This window comes from Alosa alosa, chromosome 3 (assembly GCF_017589495.1).
Source record: "Alosa alosa isolate M-15738 ecotype Scorff River chromosome 3, AALO_Geno_1.1, whole genome shotgun sequence".
NCBI classification, from domain to species: Eukaryota; Metazoa; Chordata; class Actinopteri; order Clupeiformes; family Clupeidae; genus Alosa; species Alosa alosa.
The window spans coordinates 17,236,935-17,257,226 of record NC_063191.1 but is presented as its reverse complement, the minus strand read 5'-3'; the positions used below and the strand labels follow the sequence as shown (position 1 = coordinate 17,257,226).

At 50.2% G+C, this 20,292-nt stretch overlaps 1 protein-coding gene across 1 annotated transcript in view; it reads left to right on the top strand.

Moving 5' to 3' along the window:
* Positions 1 to 20,292, top strand: part of tanc1b (tetratricopeptide repeat, ankyrin repeat and coiled-coil containing 1b) — a 121,276-nt gene that overhangs the window by 39,677 nt on the left and 61,307 nt on the right. The window contains 3 exon segments of the mRNA XM_048238346.1: positions 4,125 to 4,232; positions 18,852 to 18,985; positions 19,949 to 19,953. Coding sequence (XP_048094303.1) covers positions 4,125 to 4,232; positions 18,852 to 18,985; positions 19,949 to 19,953 — 247 coding nt within the window.

The window sequence follows — 20,292 nt, the reverse complement described above, 5'->3', positions numbered from 1 at the left end:
CTGCAGGCTGGAAAAAAGAACTACAGTGATGCCTGCTTGGTATGCAGCCTCTAGTCCAAGTGCCTCTGTGACCATTTTCATGCGTGTTGAACTATCAGACTCCTCATCGAAGGGGAGCAGAGTCAGAGTGCCGGAGCCAAAATGTCCTCTTACACACACACACACACACGTAGGGCCGGGGTGAACGCGCCGCGAAGAGCAGCGCGGTAAACAGCCCGGCGCTCTCTGATGAGCTTCCAGCAGTCCACAGAATAATACGGTCAGCCGGGACCTCCAGATAAGAGCAGGGGCCGTCGGAGAGAACGCCGTGCGGGGCCGTCGGAGAGAACGCCGTGTGCTCCAGCGAGGAGACCAGTGAGCAGGGAGTGTCCACCTCTCCTACCTCTGTGGGCAGCCCTGTGAACTAATAAAGCAGTTTGCAACTTGTGAGCTAATCTAGTAGCTGTGTTTGCTTGAGCTGTGTGTGGTAACTAGTCAGAGAGTGATACGACTAGAGTGTGCAACTGTCAGAGTATCCATCTCAACTAAGCAGCCTGTAAAATAATCTAGCGGAAGTGTGTGTGTGTGTGTGTGTGTGTGTGAATGTGCATTTGCGTGTGTGTGGTAAGCAGTCTGGGGGGGTTAAGTGAGCTAAGTCACGTCTGTTGTCCTGTGAGATCTCCATCACTGCACATGGCAGATGAATCAGCATCAGCGCTGTCTCTGTTTGGTCTGCTTGATGTAAGTGGTTCAGTGTGATTCAGTGGCCACTGTGGATTTCCTCATCTCAGTCTGTAAATGGGTGTGCACTAAATGGAGCCCACTGTATGACTACAATACATTACCAGGTTTTTTAAAGAAGCATTCAACACTTCCATCAACTACCTTTTTGGAATGACACTTTTGTTCATGAATTAAGGTTGTGTTTGAGCATATGTAAAAAGAAGCTTTTGTATGAGAGAGAGAGAGAGAGAGAGAGAGATTGTTTTTTCTTGATCCATGAAGCGCCATGGTTTAGCTGCCACAGGTATGCTACCTCAGGTTAACGACATTTCAGTGTAATGGAGCCAAATGAGATTGACTACATTTGAGAGATAAGATGGGTTAGATCATGGATAAGGAAGATAAGAGCAAAGTTTCGTGGCAGCACGCCCATATCTACTAGTTCCATCAATCTGTGTGTGTGTGTGTGTGTGTGTGTGTGTGTTTTTATCCTGTTTGTTTAGCTCACTGACGTCCTCTGTTTGTCTGCATATTAATGAGTATTCAGATGAGATGAGGACACATGCATCTTGCTGCTTCCCCCAACCATACTGCTTTTATCCCCTTTTTAAAAGAAGCTGTTTGATGTCAAACCATTGCTGCGGAGGGTTTCCTAGCTCTCTCACTCTCTCTCTCCCTCCTGTCCCCTCTCTCTCTCTCCCTCCTGCTCTCTCTCTCTCTCTCTCTGATATGCATTTCAAGTGAGGAGTCCATAGATGGCAGTGCAATTCAAGCTGAGGCTGGTAGGGAGAGGTGGCCAGGCGTAGAGCTTAGAGCGTAGGCATGAACACCAACACCGGGGGTTTGATTGGGGGACTGCACAGCTGGAGGATTCGCTGACTTGGCCATGGCACTGTGCTCTCTCTCTCTCTCTCTCTCTCTCTCTCTCTCTCTTTCTCTCTCTCTCTGCTCTGTCTCTCTCCCTCTCTTTCTCTCTCTTTCTCTCTCTCTCTCTCTCTCTCTCTTTCTCTCCCTCTCTCTCTATCCCTCCCTCTCTCTCTCTCTCCCTTGCTCGGTCCCGGGGAAAGAATTGGGTTTTTTATCCATCTAATCCATGTTACGGCTCAGGCTGCTCACACAGCCTTCTGATTAGAGCCATGGAGAGGCAGGTTCGCAGAGGTCAGAAGAGGGTGGGGAAGAGCAGCCATAACTCTGCTCTCTCTTTCTCCCTCCCTCCCTCTCTCCCTCCCTCCCTCTCTCCTTCCCTCTCTCCTTCACTCTCATATAGCCGAGGGCTTGCTTTATTGCCCACAGGAGGCTTTGTTCCATGACTTTATTTGGTCAGGTCTGAAACAGGTTGGATGGCAGGCCCTGCCTTTGATGTTCCCTCAGCCAGACACACTGATAAATGTAAGGGCTCCACGGCTGAGAGCTTTTATACATGTCCAGTGACACACTCCCCCTGTTTTAACAGGGTCTGCAGGAGGCACGGAGGTGTGTGTGTGTGGGGGGGGGCAAAGGAAACAACGAGGGTGAAATCTAACATTTACACGTGTCCATACCTAATTAAGCAGACCCTACAATGAGAGCTGAGAGAGCTCATTAGAACCTGTTCTCGCTCAAGGAAACAAAAACTGGAGAGATTGAGAAAAGCTTATCGCGTTTTGGCCATCATTCTTAATCGGGCCTCCATCAGCACCACACAGCCCTCCTCCTTGTGTTGGTCGAAGCGCAGAGACTTTGGATACATGAGCGAGAGTCGGGCCAGAGCGGAGTGAGAGTCAGGCTGCCGGGGTGTGTGTGTGTGTGTGAAAAGGGCTTGTTGAGCGATGGCATTTGATAGCGCTGCCGTTAGCGAGAGAAAGGACTAGCGGGAGCCCACTTCTTTTGCCGGAGCTGGTCGTGCAGCGCACCCAGAGATCAGGGCTGAGTGGCGAAGAGTCAGCGGAGCGCTGAACGCATCAAGCGATCAACTCCACGCCGTCCCCATAACTTCCAATGCACATACACAGACAGACCCACTTAGGAGGAGATCCACAGAGCTCCGCATTACGCTCATGTTTAGAGACACGTAGACTCGATGAGCTCCATGCATTGCTAGCTGGGGGTGTGTACAGTATGAATGCTCAAGCATGGACTTACTTCAGTGCTGCTGCACACTCATGCACACAGACACACACACACACACACACATACACACACACACACAGAGACCCACTCCCTCATCTGGTTGCTAAGGAGAGAAGCGTCTTGACAGGTACAGTGTGCTGACGGTTGGCTAAGACGGGCTGGCAGGACAGTTGGAGTGGGGGAGAGAGGGGTGGGTGGGGGTGTGTGGGGGTAGCCCGTGGTGGGGTAGAGCTCCATGGCGCTAGCCTGCCTCTCGCCAGCTCAGGAGTGGACACATGGTCCCCTGAGGCTCCCCATCACCAACCAGCAGCAGCAGCAGCAGCAGCAGCTGGTCAGTCAGGCATATCTCCGACAGAGATGACCCTAGAGACGAGAGAGGAGAGCTCCTCCTTTCAAAATGAATCCCCACCATTTCTCTGCGCCTCGCTTTTTGCTCCCCCTCTCATTTTTCTCTCCTTCTCTGCTTCTTTCATGCTCTGTTTATCTCCGTCACATACATGCACAAGCGTGCATACACAAGCATGTCCTAATGAGGGCAGATACTTGTAGGCTACTATAGACCGATATTCACAGATAAACACCCACCCTCACATGTCCCACAAACATACTCACACACACACACACACACTCTTTCTCTCTATCTTTCTCTCTGCGTATCTCTGTTAGTTCCTAAGAGGCTAATTTGTGTGGTTTCCTGCAGTAGTTTACATTCCCAGTGCAGGCTGCTATGGCGCAGTGAGAGAGGGATGAGGGATGGAGAGAGGGAGCGAGGGAGGGTGGGAGCGAGCGAAAGAGAGCAGTGGGATGGAGATAGCTGAGCACGGTGGGACTGGAGACCAGAGCTGCCATGAGCACTGGGAACAGGAGGCGTCCCATCAGGATACTGCGCCTCTCTAGCTCTCTAGCTCTCTCTTCCCCCTCACCCCAAATCCCATCTGGAAAAACTTAATCCAACAAGAATTCCCTCTCCTCCTCTCTCTCTCTTTTTCTCTCTCTCCCCCCCTGTGTTCTCTGCTGGTTTCTCTCTCATCTCACTCTCTCTGACGCCCCCCTTTCCCACTCTCTCTGTCTCTCTCTCTCTCTGTCTCTCTCTCTCATTTGCTCTGTTGCGCTTGCTCTGTTTCTGCCTCCCTCTCTCCCGCACTCCCTCTCTCGTTCTCTCTCTCTCTCTCCCACTCCCTCTTACACACACACTTACGTTCTCTCTCTCCCTCCCCCCCCTCCTTCTCTCTACTCTCTCTCTCTCTCTCTCTCTCTCTCTCTCTCTCTCTCTCTCTCCCTCCCCGTCTGTGTGTCTCTCTCACCAACTGCAGGACCAATCAGAAAGCCCAAGTATGTGGAGAGCCCTCGCGTTCCTGGAGACGCCATCGTCTCAGCACTGAGGAAGGTTGCTGACAACAAGGAGTCCTCCCCCCATAATGGTAAGTGTACATGTGTTTGTGTGTGTGTGTGTTTCTGTGTGTGTTTGTGTGTGTCCTCTTCTGTGTGAGAATGATGGATGGACTGAAAATGAAACGGTAATAATAAACCAGTGTTCCTCATCCAGAGGAATTCACAACTTGCCTGGAGTTAGTGTTGGGAGTCCTGGCCAAGGCTTTTGGAAACGTACCGCATTGTTTCTTGAAGTCATTGTGATGAATGTGTTTGTGCGAGGTTACTCTGAGGTGCCTCTAGGTGTGTGTGTGTGTCTAAAATGATGGCGGTGTTGATAATTGGTTTCTTTTGTTTCTGTATGTGTGTGTTGTTTGTATGCGTTGGTGTACACATGTGCTGTGTAAACATACGGTCGCTGTCAGTTGAAAAGGAATCGTGGCTTTTATTTTTGTGAAAGGGGAAGTTTTGGGGCGCTTTTAAATGCCTTTGCTTCTAGACTACTTGAGAACGTGCGGGAAGGAGTTTCAGAGAAAGATTTATCAAAATTTCCTCTGGTCGGCATTTTGTGTGCGCGTGCGTGCGTCCGTGCGTGTGCTCGCCCGTGTGTGTGAGTGTGTGTGTGTCCAAGTGCTGCCTTATTATGCTTTCCAGACGAGGGTGGAGCGGAGTTCCTGTCATAGGCTTAAATGGAGTGCTAGGCTGTGTTATCTTTAGTAAAAGCACAGTGCGAGGTACCCTCTCATTGTAAGACTCCCATAACATTGGAGGGGTCCCAGCGCAGGGCAGCTCTCATAGGACGTGTTTGGGTTGTGATTGTGACAGAGGACTCTCTCTCTCCCTACATTGTTTGTGTGTGTGTGTGTGTGTGTGCAAGTGTGCTTGTGGTTTGTATGTGCTGGGTGTGAAGGCTGAGAGATCTCTGGGGGATCATGGCTTGGTGTAAAATAATACTCGGTACATTTTTGTGTCGCTCAGATTATGTGTGCGTGTGTGGTTAAAGTGCACACAAGTATGTCCTTGCATGCTTACTGGCACGGCTAGTGTGGGGCAATATCAGCTTACATTATACATGCGTTTTCATGCAGTACTGGACTCTATGGACTGTATAGTGTTGTGTGTGTGTGTGTGTGTGTGTGTGTGTGTGTGTGTGAGATATGTTGCTAGTGGAGTGTCTTCTCATGCCAGCTGTGACAGTCAGAGGATCCCAGTGTCATACCCATGCTATGATGTCATGAGAAACTCTTATCAGGCCTAAACCAGGGGGGCAGTGTTGAAGTGTGTGTGCGTGCGTGCGTGTGTGTGTGTGTCTATATGTGTGTCTGTGCTGTATATGTGTGTGTTTGTGTGTCAACAGCATTAGGGGGGCCTATGAAAGTCTCTAGTTTCATCCATACGGTGTGTTTATGGTAAGGCACCATGGTTACAGCTAGGGTTTCCATACCACGGAGCGCTCCAGGAATGCTGTGTGAATTCTTACGGGTCAGCCCCAGGTTCTGTGTCTTTAAGCGCGGCCGAATATAACCTGTCCACCCCTCTCCTCAACATGCCAGCCAAGCTGCCCGCTGCCCTCCCTCCACCTCCACACTGAGTCACGCCCTCCTGGACTGACCACAGGCCAATATCCCCACACCCCTGAACACACACACACACACACACACACACACACACACACACACACACACACACACACACACACACCCTTCACTCTGCGGTGCCCTTTCTTACTGAGACACATACATAAATACACACACACACACACTTACACACATGTAGAGAGACACACGTGCGTGCACGCTGACTGACAGACATACATACATAAGCACTAGAGTGTGTTTGGAGATGGGAGGCCTGTCTTGACCCTGCGTGTGTGTTCTTGCCCGTGGGTACACAGCAGAGCCTCTCCTCAAACATAATCACAGTGGCACACACACACACATGAACACACACAAGCCCCTGAGCTAAGATTCCAGAACCCCCCACCCCTGCTTGAGAGTAGCACCCCTCCTCAGCCTTGGTCACGGTCAGAGCCACTCCCCGCTGTGGCAGAGCTGCGCTCCCCTGACCACCCCAGAGCTGCTGCTGCGGCCGGGCTGCTTTGGGGCAGGAAGCTGCGGGAGAGGAGAACAGGGTGGGGCGGGGTACGCTGGGAAACGGGGTTCAGGGAAGGGCTTTACGCCATAGCCCCTTCCCTCCCGGACACTCCTGGGAATCTCAGGCTCTTTAACTTGGATGGTGTGGTGTTGGAAGCCAGGCCTGCTGGTGCGTGCGTGCGTGTGTTTACTGTACCAGTACCACCCAGTAGCCCCTCTGTCTTTTCTCACGCTCCGGCTCCTGGTCTTAAGGAAAATGTTGATTTCTCACCGAGAACAAATCTCCTCTGCCAAGTGGAATTAGCCGACATACCACACTAATGGCATGAAATGATGTGTAATTAGTCACTCAGAACTACCTGCCATAATGAAGGCATGCTTTTGGCTGTCAGGGCTGCGAGACCCAGGTGCTCTGACTTGAGTGAGTCAGACAGGAAGAACCTGTAGAGGTGTGTGTGTGTGTGTTTGTCTGTGTATGTGTGTGCGTGTGTGTGTCCGTGTGTGTGTTTGGAGATGTATTTTGAGTTAAATGTGTTTATGTGAAGGGTTTGTGTAAGTGTGTGTATGTATGTGTGAGGGAGTTTGTCTGTCTGTTGTTTACTCTTGTTCTCATTCCTGGGCCGCCTGTAGGCATGACTCCATCAACATTTAATGTGCTCCTCTCTCCGTCCCAGGTAGGCATGCAATAACAGTGTAATTATTTGCAGCTTCTGCTGGGCCCCAGCGAATGCCTCTCTTACAGTAGTGAACCGTGAACAGATGTCCGATCAAAACACACTGGAATGGTTCCTGTCATCATGGACGTCCAGGGGCCATTACCCAGCGCCCCCCAAATAGCTTGCCCCCCCTTTGTAATATGTGCAGCACTCCGGGGGTGAAACAGACCCGATGCTCCCCTCTGGGAAAAGGGGTCACAATGACAGGGGGTTGGAGTGGCTCCGGAATGCCAGCGGAGAGGGTCGGCATGCTCAAGTAGGAATCCTGTTGGAGGTTTGTCGGCTGGGATGAGAACCGTGTGATTGTTTACGGAGTCTCGTCAGTCACCGAGTGAGATGTCTGCCACGCTGAAAACTGGTGACTGAGCTTTTCCCATTGCGTCTGGCTGCTTGTTGGCTCAGGAGCGAAGAGAAGAGAATGCGGTGCTTTGGTTGAGGCTAGAGTGATTTACATATTTATGCAGTCATTTGTCCACTGGGCAGATTTACTGGCTTGGCCTGTGCTGGTTTTGCCACAGAGGAGGTTTTGAATCCTCACCAGCACCCCCCACTCCAACAGAACTTTTTCAAAATGCTGGGTGATTCATAGAGGCTGTTGTGTGTGTGTGTGTGTGTGTGTGTGTGTGTGTGTGTATGTCCACACATATGCCCTTGTGGAATGCATGGTTCTCCTGAAGTTCCTGTCTCTGTTTGAAGGAGGATACGGTTTCCTCTGTGTCGCAGGCCTGCATGTTTCTCAGCCACGCATGTTGTGTGTGACAGACGGACAGCGGAGGCCCTGTTTCTCACATCAGCTGTGGTCTGGTCTCCACAGACTAGACATTCACTCACACACACACACACACACACACACAATGAGCCACAATCTCTCTGTCCCTGTCAATCAGGCTGGGCTCAAGCACTGGCTCTGTGCTAGTCTCTCATCAGGCTGTGTGTGGTGATTGCCAGCCTTATCATATCAAAGCCTCTCCGAGCAGAAAGCCTCAGTCAGGCTCTGGCGCCCTTCAAAGTCCTCTTAAACAGTGTAATTTCCAGCATGCTTGTGTGTATGTGTCTATGTCTGTGTATCAGTGCGTATCTGTGTGTGTGTGTGTGTGTGTGTGTGTGTGTGTGTGTGTGTGTGTGTGTGTGTGATGCATCAGTGTGTGTCTGTGAATGTTTGTGTGTGTGTGTCTATGCATCAGTATGTGGTGTGTGTTTCTGTGTGTGTTTCTGTGTGTCTGTTTTAGAGATAGAGAGAGAGAGAGAGAGATGGATTGGCATCGCTTGTGGACAATGACATCTGTGAAGTGAGATGAATATATTCCGAGTCTTTTATTTGAAATTGTATGCTTTGCATGGTGAGCAGTTTCCTTTTTGAGGGGAGCTCTCACTGCTCAGCGTGGTGTCCATGTATGGGTAGGCATACTTGTGTGTGTGTCTGTCTGTGGGTGTGATTTGTGTGGTGATTGGCGACAAATGAACATTTTTCATCATTTTTCATCAGTTGTTTTGACACACGGGGAATGGTTTGTGTGCACCATGAAGCTGAGCGTGGGTGCTTGTTTGTGTGTCAGGCCATGGATGAACATCTCTCTCTATGTTAGTAACCAATGTTGTGTGTTTGTAAGTAAGAGACCTGTGTGTGTGTGCGTGCCTTTGTGCGTGCGTGCGTGCGTGCGTGCGTGCGTGCGTGCGTGTCTTATCATGTGGACATGTAGACGAGGCTCTGTGTGTGTGTGTGTGTGTGTGTGTGTGTGTGCGTGCGTGTGTGTGTGGGCGTGCTGTGATGTGGCGGCTCCAAGGGTTAATGTGCCTCCACCCTTCAGCAGGTTCCCATTTCCTCCGCTCTAACTCCTCATCAGACAGAAGCAGCCGATCAAAATCAGGATTTCATGGCTGCACAGCTGGGGCCCGGGAAGAGAGAGGACCAGCAGAGAATGGAAAGTTCTGGAAGAAAGAACGAGAAAGAGGAATAGGGAGGAGAATGAGAATGAAAGGGGGGTCAAGATGATACAGTGAGGGCAGGAAGAGCGAGAGAGAGAGAGAGAGAAAAGGAGTGAGAGAGAGAGTGCACATAAGTGAAAGTGACAACAAGTGGGTGCAAACTTGTGAAACCATCGGCGCATCAGCTGTCCCCACGCAGAGGGCACTCAAGAGAAGATGGAGCCAATTACCCCGGCTGCAGCCCAGAGGAAATTGGCCATTAATGTGCTTTAATGGGAGAGTTAGATCCACTTCTCCTTAATTAGGAAACCTGCCTGCAGTGCAGGTTTACCAACTCTGCCGCAAGTGTTATTCAAAGTTTACATGCATTCTGTCTGCTTTTATGACATTCCCCTGCTCCTGCAACCCTGACCCCCACCCTTCTGAACCCTTTAACTGTTAACTATCAATGCCCATTTCACACATATTTCACAGCACAGCTATTAACGAGGGAGCCCGTAACACAGCAATTAAAAACTAAAGGGCCATAAAAAGCACTCCTCTTTTGATGATCTGGGCCCCCAGGAAATGAGCGCCAGCGCTGGTGAACGGGCTCATCCAGGAACCAAAGTGTGTCTTAATGACACCTTATTCATATAAGCGGCCATTAGTGTTCACTGTAGCGGTGATGTCTCCATCTGGAATGTTTGGTGTTCTCCTCATTCTTTCATCAGCAGCCTGCACATGCAGAGGTTGTTTCGAGCCATCTGATGATCTTGTGTATCAGCTTAGTGGCAATTTCCCACTTCACTGTTTTTTGTTGTTGTGTTGTTGTTGTTGTTGAACTTCCAAAGCTGCTAAGCAGAGCCTGTGATTGGTTCAGTGTAAAATGTGTAATTGCTCATCTGTGGGGTGAAAACGCCAAGAGTGTGGTCTTTTCTGTGAGTCGGTCTCTGGTGGCCGGCTGTGGTCAGCCACCTCCGGGCCGTTGAAGCCCGGTGATGACCGCATCCATCTCTCTCTCTGACCTGTTTCCCCCAGCGATCCTGTCAGAGCCTCTACTGCCCCTCCCTCTCTCTCATGAATGGGCAGAGGTTCTCTTTCACCACGTTCTAGCTAAGGTCCTCCTGGAACGCCTCACATTGCATATTTGCTGCATCTTTCTCGACCACACAAATCAGTGGCATTCTTCGATTAGCTCAACACAAGCAGTTTTAGCTAATCGAGCTACACATCTACATCGACGGACACATCTGAGGTGCCAGGGCAGCGTTGGCACCTTGGCACTCGCTAGAAGCCCAGTGGATTCAGCTCAAGTCTCAAGCCTGTGGCTGTGATTCTGGTGGAAGGATGCGTTCAGACGTGGTCATGCACCGCATCTTCAGCTTTCTACAACATGTTATTTAAAGAACAGCCCTAATGTTCTAAGTAGGTGATTGGGTGGGTTTGCTCCCACAACTCATATTATGCATTGCAGCCCTATGAGTAGTGACTATGGTGGTATACCATTGACTAGGGTGGCAGGCCATCACCACATTTCCTTTCTGTTAACTATCATCTATATAATACAAAATAGTCTCATACCATTCTCATTGTATCAAAACCTCTACCCTGTACCTGCCTGTGCTTGGACTGTATCTCATGCAGCACCCCCTCCTCATTCTCTCTCACCTGGCCTGCAGGTAGGCAAACAGGTAAAGCGAGCGCAGTAGACACAGACAGGTGGAGGTCGGGGAGCGTGTGGCCCCAGCTCCAGGCCTGGGCCCCTCTCCTGCCTCCACACGCTGGAATGTGCAATCAGAGCAGCATGCCTCCTGGCTGCGTTTTCCCCGCTCACAGGACTGTCATCCCATCCCATCCCACCCCACCTCTGAACCTTGCAGCTGGGGACTGGCTGAGTGGTGGTGGTGGTGGAGGTGCTGGTGGAGAAGGGGGTCGGATGCGTGCATTCATCAAGTGTTCATTAAAGCCGCTCGGCTGTTTGGTAATGTAACCCTGGGCCGCTAATGAGTGCCGGTCGGCTCGTTTTCTCGGCGGGTGGAGTAGTCTAGCAGCAACGTGAGGTTGCCCCCCTCACTCCCCTTGCCCGACACACACACACACACTCACTCACACTCACACACATACACACACACACACCTCCAGCTTGAATTCTGAGGAACTCGTGCTTTTACTGCTTGTAAACTGCAGAGAGGTAGAGGATAATGATGTTTTTGTTTTGACTCCTTAGCCTTCAATTATGTGCGTAACTGAGTAATTGTGGCAGCCTCGTCTTGAACTTGATGGTCCTCATTTTTTCCATGTCTCCGGGCAAGAGAGGGAGAGAAATGGAGAAAAGTTGCTCAGATGGATCAGATCACACGTTTCCTGTTGTCATTACTGAAATAGCATGTTTACTCTGATTCCCGTCTTAAGTAATTATGATGACAACAAATTGGTACTACGAAGCAGATATGATCATGTTCTCAAGGAAATTAGTTTCCTATGTTATGTAACATGTTGAGATATTACCTCTTATTTTGTTGTTGTTGCTCATGTGCCTCAAGCTTATTTCTATTAATTCTATTATTATTGTGATGTGGACGTTGGCAGCATTGGGCTCCTGCATCACAACATTTTCAGATCAACACATCACTCACCCCTGTCAGAGTAAACTGTAATCAGTGTTTGTCTGCGGTGGGCTGTCAGCGCATGGTTGTTATGAAGCCACTCAGCGTGACGCGCTTGGCAACCTGAAAAGATTCCTTTTGACCAACACTGACTAATAGGTACAAGAAGGTAGTAGTTGGTGGACCTTTCAGCTAAAATATTGTGATGCCATAGTAACCTTTTGATTATGTCTCTCTGTTTTGGTGGTTTGGTGATTCTCTTTTTCGCACATCTGTAATGATTTTTCTTCGAGAGCATGTTCCTCATTGTTTCCGTTTTCCTGTTGTGTGTTGCTCACAGCGACTCCTATTGTTACCCCTTGTGAAGATCGTAATGTAGATGATGTCATTTCCTCAGAGGTGTTAATTGCATTCTGTCTCGTTATACGTTCTCCATACCGACAGCGCAGCCTGTGGTGCCAACTTGTTCGTGCCACTCAGCTCTAGAACTCCAAGTGGCTTAGCACATTAATCATTATTAGGGATTACATTAGTAATTATGATTAATTACTGGGTAAGGAACGTCGTTACGTTTCTTTGGAAATAAACTCCTAAACAGCATGCCTTGATTTGTTTTGTCCTTGTGATAACTCCTCCTTGCTTGAACTTGTATTCCTCTGACGAGGCCATTCAATTTTGTTGGATCTCAAGGCTTTTCCCCGATTCCCAAGAAGAGTCGATGGGGGGGGGGGCTGCAGGCAGGAGTGAGCCTCAGATTTCTCATCAGTGGTGACATTCACAGCTGGGGCCGGGGCGGCATTAGTGCGGGATAAAGACCAAATGGAGCTGGCGCACTCAAGAAACAGAGAGAGGATTTGGCCAGAAATCTATGCTCCCGTTCCACAACAGCCATCCCCCTCTCTGCACACGAGTTGCAGGACTCGGCCTCAGACTGGTGCTTAAAACAGGGCACATTGAAGCTTCCCTCTCTCATGGGCAGACACAAACGCACACCCATAACTCTGACCATAGTTCTGTAAACACAGCATTTTCTGTACGGAAAAGAATCATAGGTTTTGCTTGTTGGAACGAATCAAGCCAGGGTTTCATTTTGTACGCCCCATTTCGTCAAGGTGACCTGCTTTTAAAAAGATGGCAGCCTTGCAAAGTAAGTTTAGGGCCGTGCAAGTGCGTTCAGGACAATTTAACCCGGAGCCAGAATTGAGATGGGTTTATTGTCCTTGTTAGTCATTCGAGAGCAATATTTAGACATCCATGTGCACTTTAGACAAACCTGCCTCTAAAATGATGGACAAGAGAACCACAAAATGAACCTCCTGAACCGATGTACTGAAGGAACTGTACCCCTAACCTGTAACTTCCCAATGACAAACTCGGTTCGACAGCAAGTATACCATTTTACTCTGGTTGCTTTCGCTCGCAATAAATAGAAGGCCACATGGAATGCAGTCTTTTTGTGATCCTTGGACACTGGCTTCGCGTGGCATGACTGGTAATGTTAGGTTTAGCAGATGTCTAATGATTTTGTCGTAAGGGCATGGCTTACAATTGCAGCCAGACCTTTTTTGCATTTTGTATTTTTCCAAATACTCCACACTGGGTCTGTGCCGCAGATCGCATCATCAACGAGCACTAGACTGTGTGCCTAGCAGAGCCACTTCCTTATTCCGACTCAATTTGCAGACAGGCAATCTTTGTGATGGCTTTCGCAACCTGACAAATGCACCTCAGGTTTAGGGTTAGTTCACCATCAAATTGGCTTCATAAAGGTGAAAATCTTGCATAGTGTGCCTTTAAAGGTCTGCTGACATGTTTTCTTGTCTGTGACTCGCAGGGGTTGGTGGGGCAGCCCTGGAGGTGCCTGGGGAGCATGTCGCTGAGTAAACAAGTCACCTGCCATCGTTAGCCCGCCCACCCCCCCACACTCTCCAATTTAATTTAGCCAAGTGCCACGCCATTCTCGACTTTAATTAGTGTGCGAACGTTTCGCCCCGTGCCGTTGATGAGGGTCTGATTTTGTTGTCACAGAGAGTGATGTAAGGGTTCGCTGCGTGGCTCGTGTAAGGCACATGTTAATTTTGGTTACATGCGTCCGGGGCTGTTTGTAAATGCCACAGCTGTCAGGATTGGCTGGCAAGTGCTTCATTACTATGACGAGTGGCTCCGCTGTGCACGACACGACGCGGCTAAGCCCGCCTCCTGGCATCTGCCCGCTGCGTGGTCAAGTTTAAGAAGTACGAGTGGATCAGCAGATCCCTAAAGGAGGTTTACAGGCAAGCTGTTCATCAGTTTCAGCCCTAGCAATGCGCCCCTGAATGGGTCATAATGATGCTATGTTCCTCCACTGGCTTTTCATTTGTGCAAGTATTATATTTTATGAGGTGAAGGTGCTCAGCCCCCTCTCTCTTTCTCTCTCTCTCTCTGTGTGTGTGTGTGCATGCATGCATGTGTGTGTGTGGTCTGTGGTGTATGCTCTGTGGAGACTAATGTCTGAGTGCGGACAGACACACAGACGCGTGGCCATCTCTGCCCAGCTCCCTTCAAGGCAGCCAGGCCGAACCAAAGAAGACCACAGACTCAGAGAGAGAGAGAGAGAGAGAGAGAGAGAGAGAGAGAGAGCTGTACTTACACTGTTGGAAGTAGCAGGCAACTGAGGTGGTTGGGACCATCTCTTTGATCAGGACCAAATATTCAATTGATACAAGAGTGTGTTGCCCTCACAGCTCTGCCATCTCATAACTGTTTATTCTGGGAGGCATGAGTCGGCGTCCCACCCCTATGCATGGAGACTGGTGTTTATTATTAACTAAGGTTGCCTCACAAACAGCAAGGGATGCTGTGCAAGAGGATGTTAAAAGCAAATCTGATTGCTTTTGATGCACAAGGGTGGAGTGTAGTGTGCACAAACGCCTCATCTGGTGAGCATGTGGAGAGAACTCCTAACCAATGGCGCACACACACACACACACACACATACACACACACACACACACACACACACACACACATACACACACACTCGCCCTAAGGCTGTTCCAATGACATCACTACCATGTCACACCCCTCAGGGCAAGACCACTACCTGCATGTTCAAATGCTTTTCCCCCAAACATACACTCTCTCTCTCACACTCACACACACACACGCACACACACACACACACACACACTCACTCATACACAAACATGCAACATCGCAACACACACACAATTGTCTTGTGTGTCAATGTTTTCTATGTGGAGTAATTTGTGTTGCACTCTGTGCATGAAAAATGTGCTATATGAATAAATATTTGCTTACACACATACATGAACAATACACTACTATTTGTAATGCTGTTTAGACCATTGCAGACATGGGCTGTGCTCTAAGGCCAAGGCTCCAAGTGAGTGTTCACCACTCTCTGTTCTCCCTCATCCCCTATGTGTTGGAATCTGCTCTGTGTATAAAGCCACCAGGATCCTGACTTTGCTCTCTGTTCAGACTCTGTTGAGACTCACTTTATAGATTCTGACCCAGAAGTGCACCTCCCTTAGATACCTTCTTTAAAAAGAAATCCAGGGTCATGAATGGGTGATGTAAAGGGGGGAAAAAAACCCTCTATCTGTGGCCGTCCCGATTCTAAACCGCACCCCCATCTCCTCCCAAGTGCCTGTCACCCACCCCCCCCACTACCACCACCCCTTAGACACACAAACATGCATCATGACCAGGCGCAAGCCCAGCTCGGCCAAAGTCACATGAAAGTGAATTAAGCGGAGGAGGAGGCCGAGACCGTAATCGAATTGTCCACAAAGAAGCGTGCTGGTGGGGAATGAGAAGGAGGGGGACAACACGCGTGATAAAAACTCAATGCTCAACTTGACCGCTCCTCTAAGACTGAACAGCTGGTGTCTGACCACAGTTAAGAAAGAAGGACATTCCAGTCCCACAGAAAAAAAGTGTGAGAGTCGTAAGTGAAATTAAAGATTTGTTTGTGGGATGGGGTGAAGGACTTGAGGGGGGGGGGGGTCCTTTGGGTGTGTCTGTAACAGTGATCCAGCATGTCTAAACGTGTCTGTCGGTCTCTCTGTCTGTAGTCCACTCTAACTCCTCTACCCCACCCCTTGCCCCCAAAACTGCGGCCCAGCTGCCGTTGAGCAGGCCCCCACTCCATCATGACTGGGCCGGGTGGGGATGGCTGCTCAGGAGACTGGGAAGGCAGGAGCGTTTTGTAGGGAAGCGGTGCTTGAGCAGCCTGTTGGGCCTCAGTAATAAAAGCCTCCACTGATGGAGGGGTCCGTCGCTCCTCGGGGCCCCTATCTCCTCTGATTGCCGGGGCTACGGGGGAGAGAGAGGCTCACGCCTGGAAAATCACGCCGCTGTGCGTGGAAAGCCCGAGTCGTCCCCGCACCCTCTCCTCCTCCTCTCCCGTTCCCCTCCCCGCCCAATTACTCGACGGGCCGCGTAGGAAGCAGACGTGTGTTTTGCCCCCTCGCCGCGAGATTAAAAGCCCTCATTAAGAAATGCGGCGCTTCGTGAGACGGATGTCCGCAGCTTTGATACCCGGCTGAAGCGGCCTGTCTTCGGTCTTCTTGGCGGCACAGCGCCGTCTGATGTAGAAAGACTCGGGAGGGCTTTTAATTGGTTCAGTTGCAGCAGTCTTCAAGCAACGTTACTTATCTCTCTGTTGCTACCCTGAATGAGGCTTCCTTTTGAATATTTAGGCAGATATTGCACACAGCAACACAAGAGGTTTGTCCACTATTCTTAGCTTAAAAACATACAGGCCAGTTTGGCTGTTGCATTATAGTCAAGTGAATGAACGAATTGACAAAATTGTGAGCATACGAAGCAGAACGAAATGCAGGTAATTTAGTCCAACCAGACTGTAAAATGAGCTTATTAATATGGAATATGGAAGTGCATGTTAAAGTGGTGGCTTCATTACTTCATTACTTACATGGAACGCCGGTCTGCAGTCTTAACAATCAGTGGTTGCCAGGTGTTCAGAAGGGGGCACCTGTTAACAGCCTGTTGTTTTGACATCGCCACAGTAGCAGATGTTTCCCAGCAGCCTCTGGGGCTGTGTCCTTCCCATATGCACTCATAATGAATTTACTAGAAAGGAGATGAGAACAAGTGACCTTTTCGAATGCTTGTGCTGGTCTGGCAAAGGCCACTAGTAGCATTTAGTCAGAAATGTGGGGATTTGGATTCTAATGCAAGCAATTTTGTGCTTATGTTTGTGTGTGTGTGTGTGTGTGTGTGTGTGTGTGTGTGTGTTTGTTTGTGTCTGTGTTTTGACATGGGAAAGCATCATCCCAATTGAACAGACAGAGTGAGATAAAACTGAAATCACTTTTGAGGGAGTTGCGGAGAGTTGGAAGAGAGCATGAGGGAGATGGAAAATGAAGCAAACTTATGACAAGCAAAAAAAGGCCTCCTGCCCAAGTCTTCTAGGGAGTTGAGTAATGAGAGATCCCATCATTTCCCCTCCTCCCTTTCTCCCCATCCTGCTCAGGCTCCCACCATCCATCTGAGCCTCAGCCTTGATGTTCTTGACTTTCAAAAAACCAAAAACACTCTGGGCTGAGCTGATCTGAGCTGGAGTCAGCGGTAGCCCGAGTCGGTCTGAACGGAGCTGGCAGAACATCCCTGCCTGCTGACCAGGTCAGCGCGGCCATCACGCGATGCTCTCGGTTCTCCCGTGCCCGGCTCTGACCCGACGCCAGCCGGAGGCAGCGAGCGAGCAGAGAGAGAAGGAATGAGCGCAACAAGAGTACAGTTCTGTTATTGTTGGAGTGTTGCGCGACGCGTTGCGCGCGATGGCTCCACCGTTACGAGTGCCGTTGTTTGGGAGGGAAAAGGTTTGATCGAAAACAGTCCCAATCGCCTCCGTCAGCAAGTCTCTCAAACATCTGCATTTAACACCATGACTATCCAGTCCTGCCCCAATCCTCTACTGCTGCCACAGTTATAAATACACTGTGCGGTGGCTTAGTTTTGACTTCATTATGGCTTGGCAGTACATTATGCTGCTGGACGGGTTTGTATTTAATCAGATGGACTGCTAGTATTATTAATAACGGTGGAAGGGATGGGGAGAGGTGGCAGGGGGAGTGGGGAGCTGCTGACAGAATGCAGCATAATAACTTACTGTACCTCAGGCAAGGCTATGCCCTCAGGGTCTCTCTCTCTCCCTCTCTGTCTTTCTTTCTCTCTCTCTCTCTCCCTCTCTCTCTCTCTCTCTCTCTCTCCCTCTCTTTCTCTCTCTCTCCCTCTCTCTCTCTTTCTCTCCTTTCTCTTGCTTTCATTACTTCTCCTGGCTCATTCTTACACATTATGCTGGCATTCTGTAATTGTGCAAAATGGAGACACGTGAAGAACAGGAGTTCATATCTGATGTAATAATCTGTCTGATTGTGTGTGTGTGTGTGTGTGTGTGTGTGTGTGTGTGTGTGTGTGTGTGTGTGTGTGTACTCCTGAGTGTTTAGTCTAGGGGAAATGGTTTTAGGACAAGCATTGAGAACCCAGTGGGTCTCCGTGTGTGTTTACTCTCTATCTTCCTAGTGTTTGTGTGGTCTGTGTTGACTGAGCGTGTTATTCTGCCCCCCTGTCTGAGTACTGGTCACCGTGGTGGTGATGGGGTGTGTGTGTGTGTGTGTGTGTGTGGTGGGGAAGGGTGGGGGGTGGCGGTGGCGTAGCAGCTCTGCGAGGCGCCTGGTGTCACAGAGGGCCGGAAGAGTAGCACGGTCTCCTGCAACGACGAGTGGCCAGTTTCCAGCTCATTTGTATTCCCTCTAATGGGAGGGGAGGGGTGGGAGGAAGGTTGGGGGGTGGTGGAATGTTTGTGGTAGGGTAGAGAAGGGGTACATAAGCTGTAAATAAGCGCTGGTCCAAATGGTCTGCCACAGCACAGTCGAGGCATCCACATTAAGGCCAGTCTGCTCCATTTCTCTCTCTCTTTTTCGCTTCCCCTCTCTCTCTTTCTATCTCTCTCTCTCTCTCTCTCTCTCTCTCTCTCTCTCTCTCTCTCTCTCTCTCTTTTCTCGCCCATCTCTCTCTTTCTATCTCTCTCTCTCTCTCTCTCTCTTTCTCTCTCTCTGTCTCTCTTTCTCGCTCCCCTCTCTCTCTTTCTATCTCTCTCTCTCTCTCTCTCTCCCCCTCTCCCCCTCTGTATTTTCTGTCTCTGTGTGCTGTGCTCAGTGAGAGTCGGTCAGTGCATGAGCGTGGAGCGGAGCAGAATGGAGTGAAGCTCTGACCAGCCCTGGGAATCTAACGCCACTCCTCTTTCCCTTTTTTCTCCCCTTTCTCTCTCTCTCTCTCTCTCTCTCTCTCTATCTCTATATCTCTTTCTCCTCCAGAGCTGCGAGCTGAGAAAGAGCCAAGCTCCTCCTCCCCTGCCACTCAGGAACTGATGACAAGGCTGGGCTTCTTACTGGGAGAAGGGATCCCGGGCTCAGCACACATACCTATGGAAGACCAGAATGAAAAGAAGGTATTTCATTTTCTCCCTCCGCAGCGGTTACCCTGCCAAACACGAGAGAGAGAGAGAGAGAGAGAGAGAGAGAGAATGAAGGGGAGAAGGGGGCAGGAGGGAGGGAGAGAAAGAGGGAAAGGGGAGGAGGTAGAGCGCGCAAGAGATTGTGAGCGCACGTGAAAAGGGAGAAGATGCATTTTTGTCGGCGCCTGTGCGCGTCTCTGGAAGTGGATCAGGAGTGGGTTGTCTGCTGGACTGACGCCTGCGCTCGCAGCACACTGTAAGGCTAACTTTGTGATAACCTGTTTACAGCGCTGCTAACTGTAACTGTGGGAAAGCCGGGGAGTTGTTGCAGGAGGGGGGGGGGGCGCTGGACGGTGGTGGCGGTGTTTGTGTTTGTGTTCATGTGAGTGTCCGTGGCTGAGTAGATGAAGTGACTGGAGATGGTTAAAGCCCCTGTAGCGTCTGCACCGCTCCGTTGCCCTCCCCCCTCTCTCTCTCTCTCTCTCTCTCTCTCTCTCTCTCTCTCTCTCCCCTCTCTTTTTCTCTTTCTCCCTCTTTCTCTCTGTCTCTCCAGCCCGGCTGGCAGGAGTCTACTGCATTCTGAGAAACCGTCCATGCCGGTGGAGTGTTTGTGTGTGTGTGTGTGTGTGTGTGTGTGTGTGTGTGTGTGTGTGTGTGTGTGGGGGGGTGGTGGATGTAACTCAAGCGGGCCAGAAATAGAGTTATACGCCGAGTCCACCGCTAAGTTTGTTTGGCTGTGATTCATAAGCCTCCCCAACACAGAGAGGCTCTGCGTTAGGGCCACCGACCCCTGCCTGCCTCACCGCCTCGGACTTCTCTTGGTCTCCGATGGCTATGAACGCCAGTCCCCAAACAGCACGGTTTGGCCCCGTCCAGGGAGACCCGTCTGCCCCAACAATCGGGCTCATTAATCTGCAGGTGGTGAATGAGAGGGAGGAGGCCGCTGTGACGGGCCAGTGCACGTGGGGGACGCTGCTTTATGTTCCGCTCCCTTGTATAGGAACAGTAGGGACTCGGGGGCCCGGTGTGTTGTTTTTTACGTAAATAAATGGCTGTAAATGTTCTCTTAAGCGGGTATAAATCACTGTTGTGGCCGCTGACAGCGGACACTGCACAGCTCGTTCTTGGGAGGAGGATTGGGGGGGGGGTGGACCGACTGCTGGTAATTTTAGAGCCGGGGTCTGACCACCAGGCATGTCCAGTGTCTGCCTCGGGCCCGCGGTCTGGGTTCTGCATCACGACCACGGTGCTCTCTCTCTCTCTCTCTCGACTCTCATCTGGCCTCAGAGTGATGGGCACAG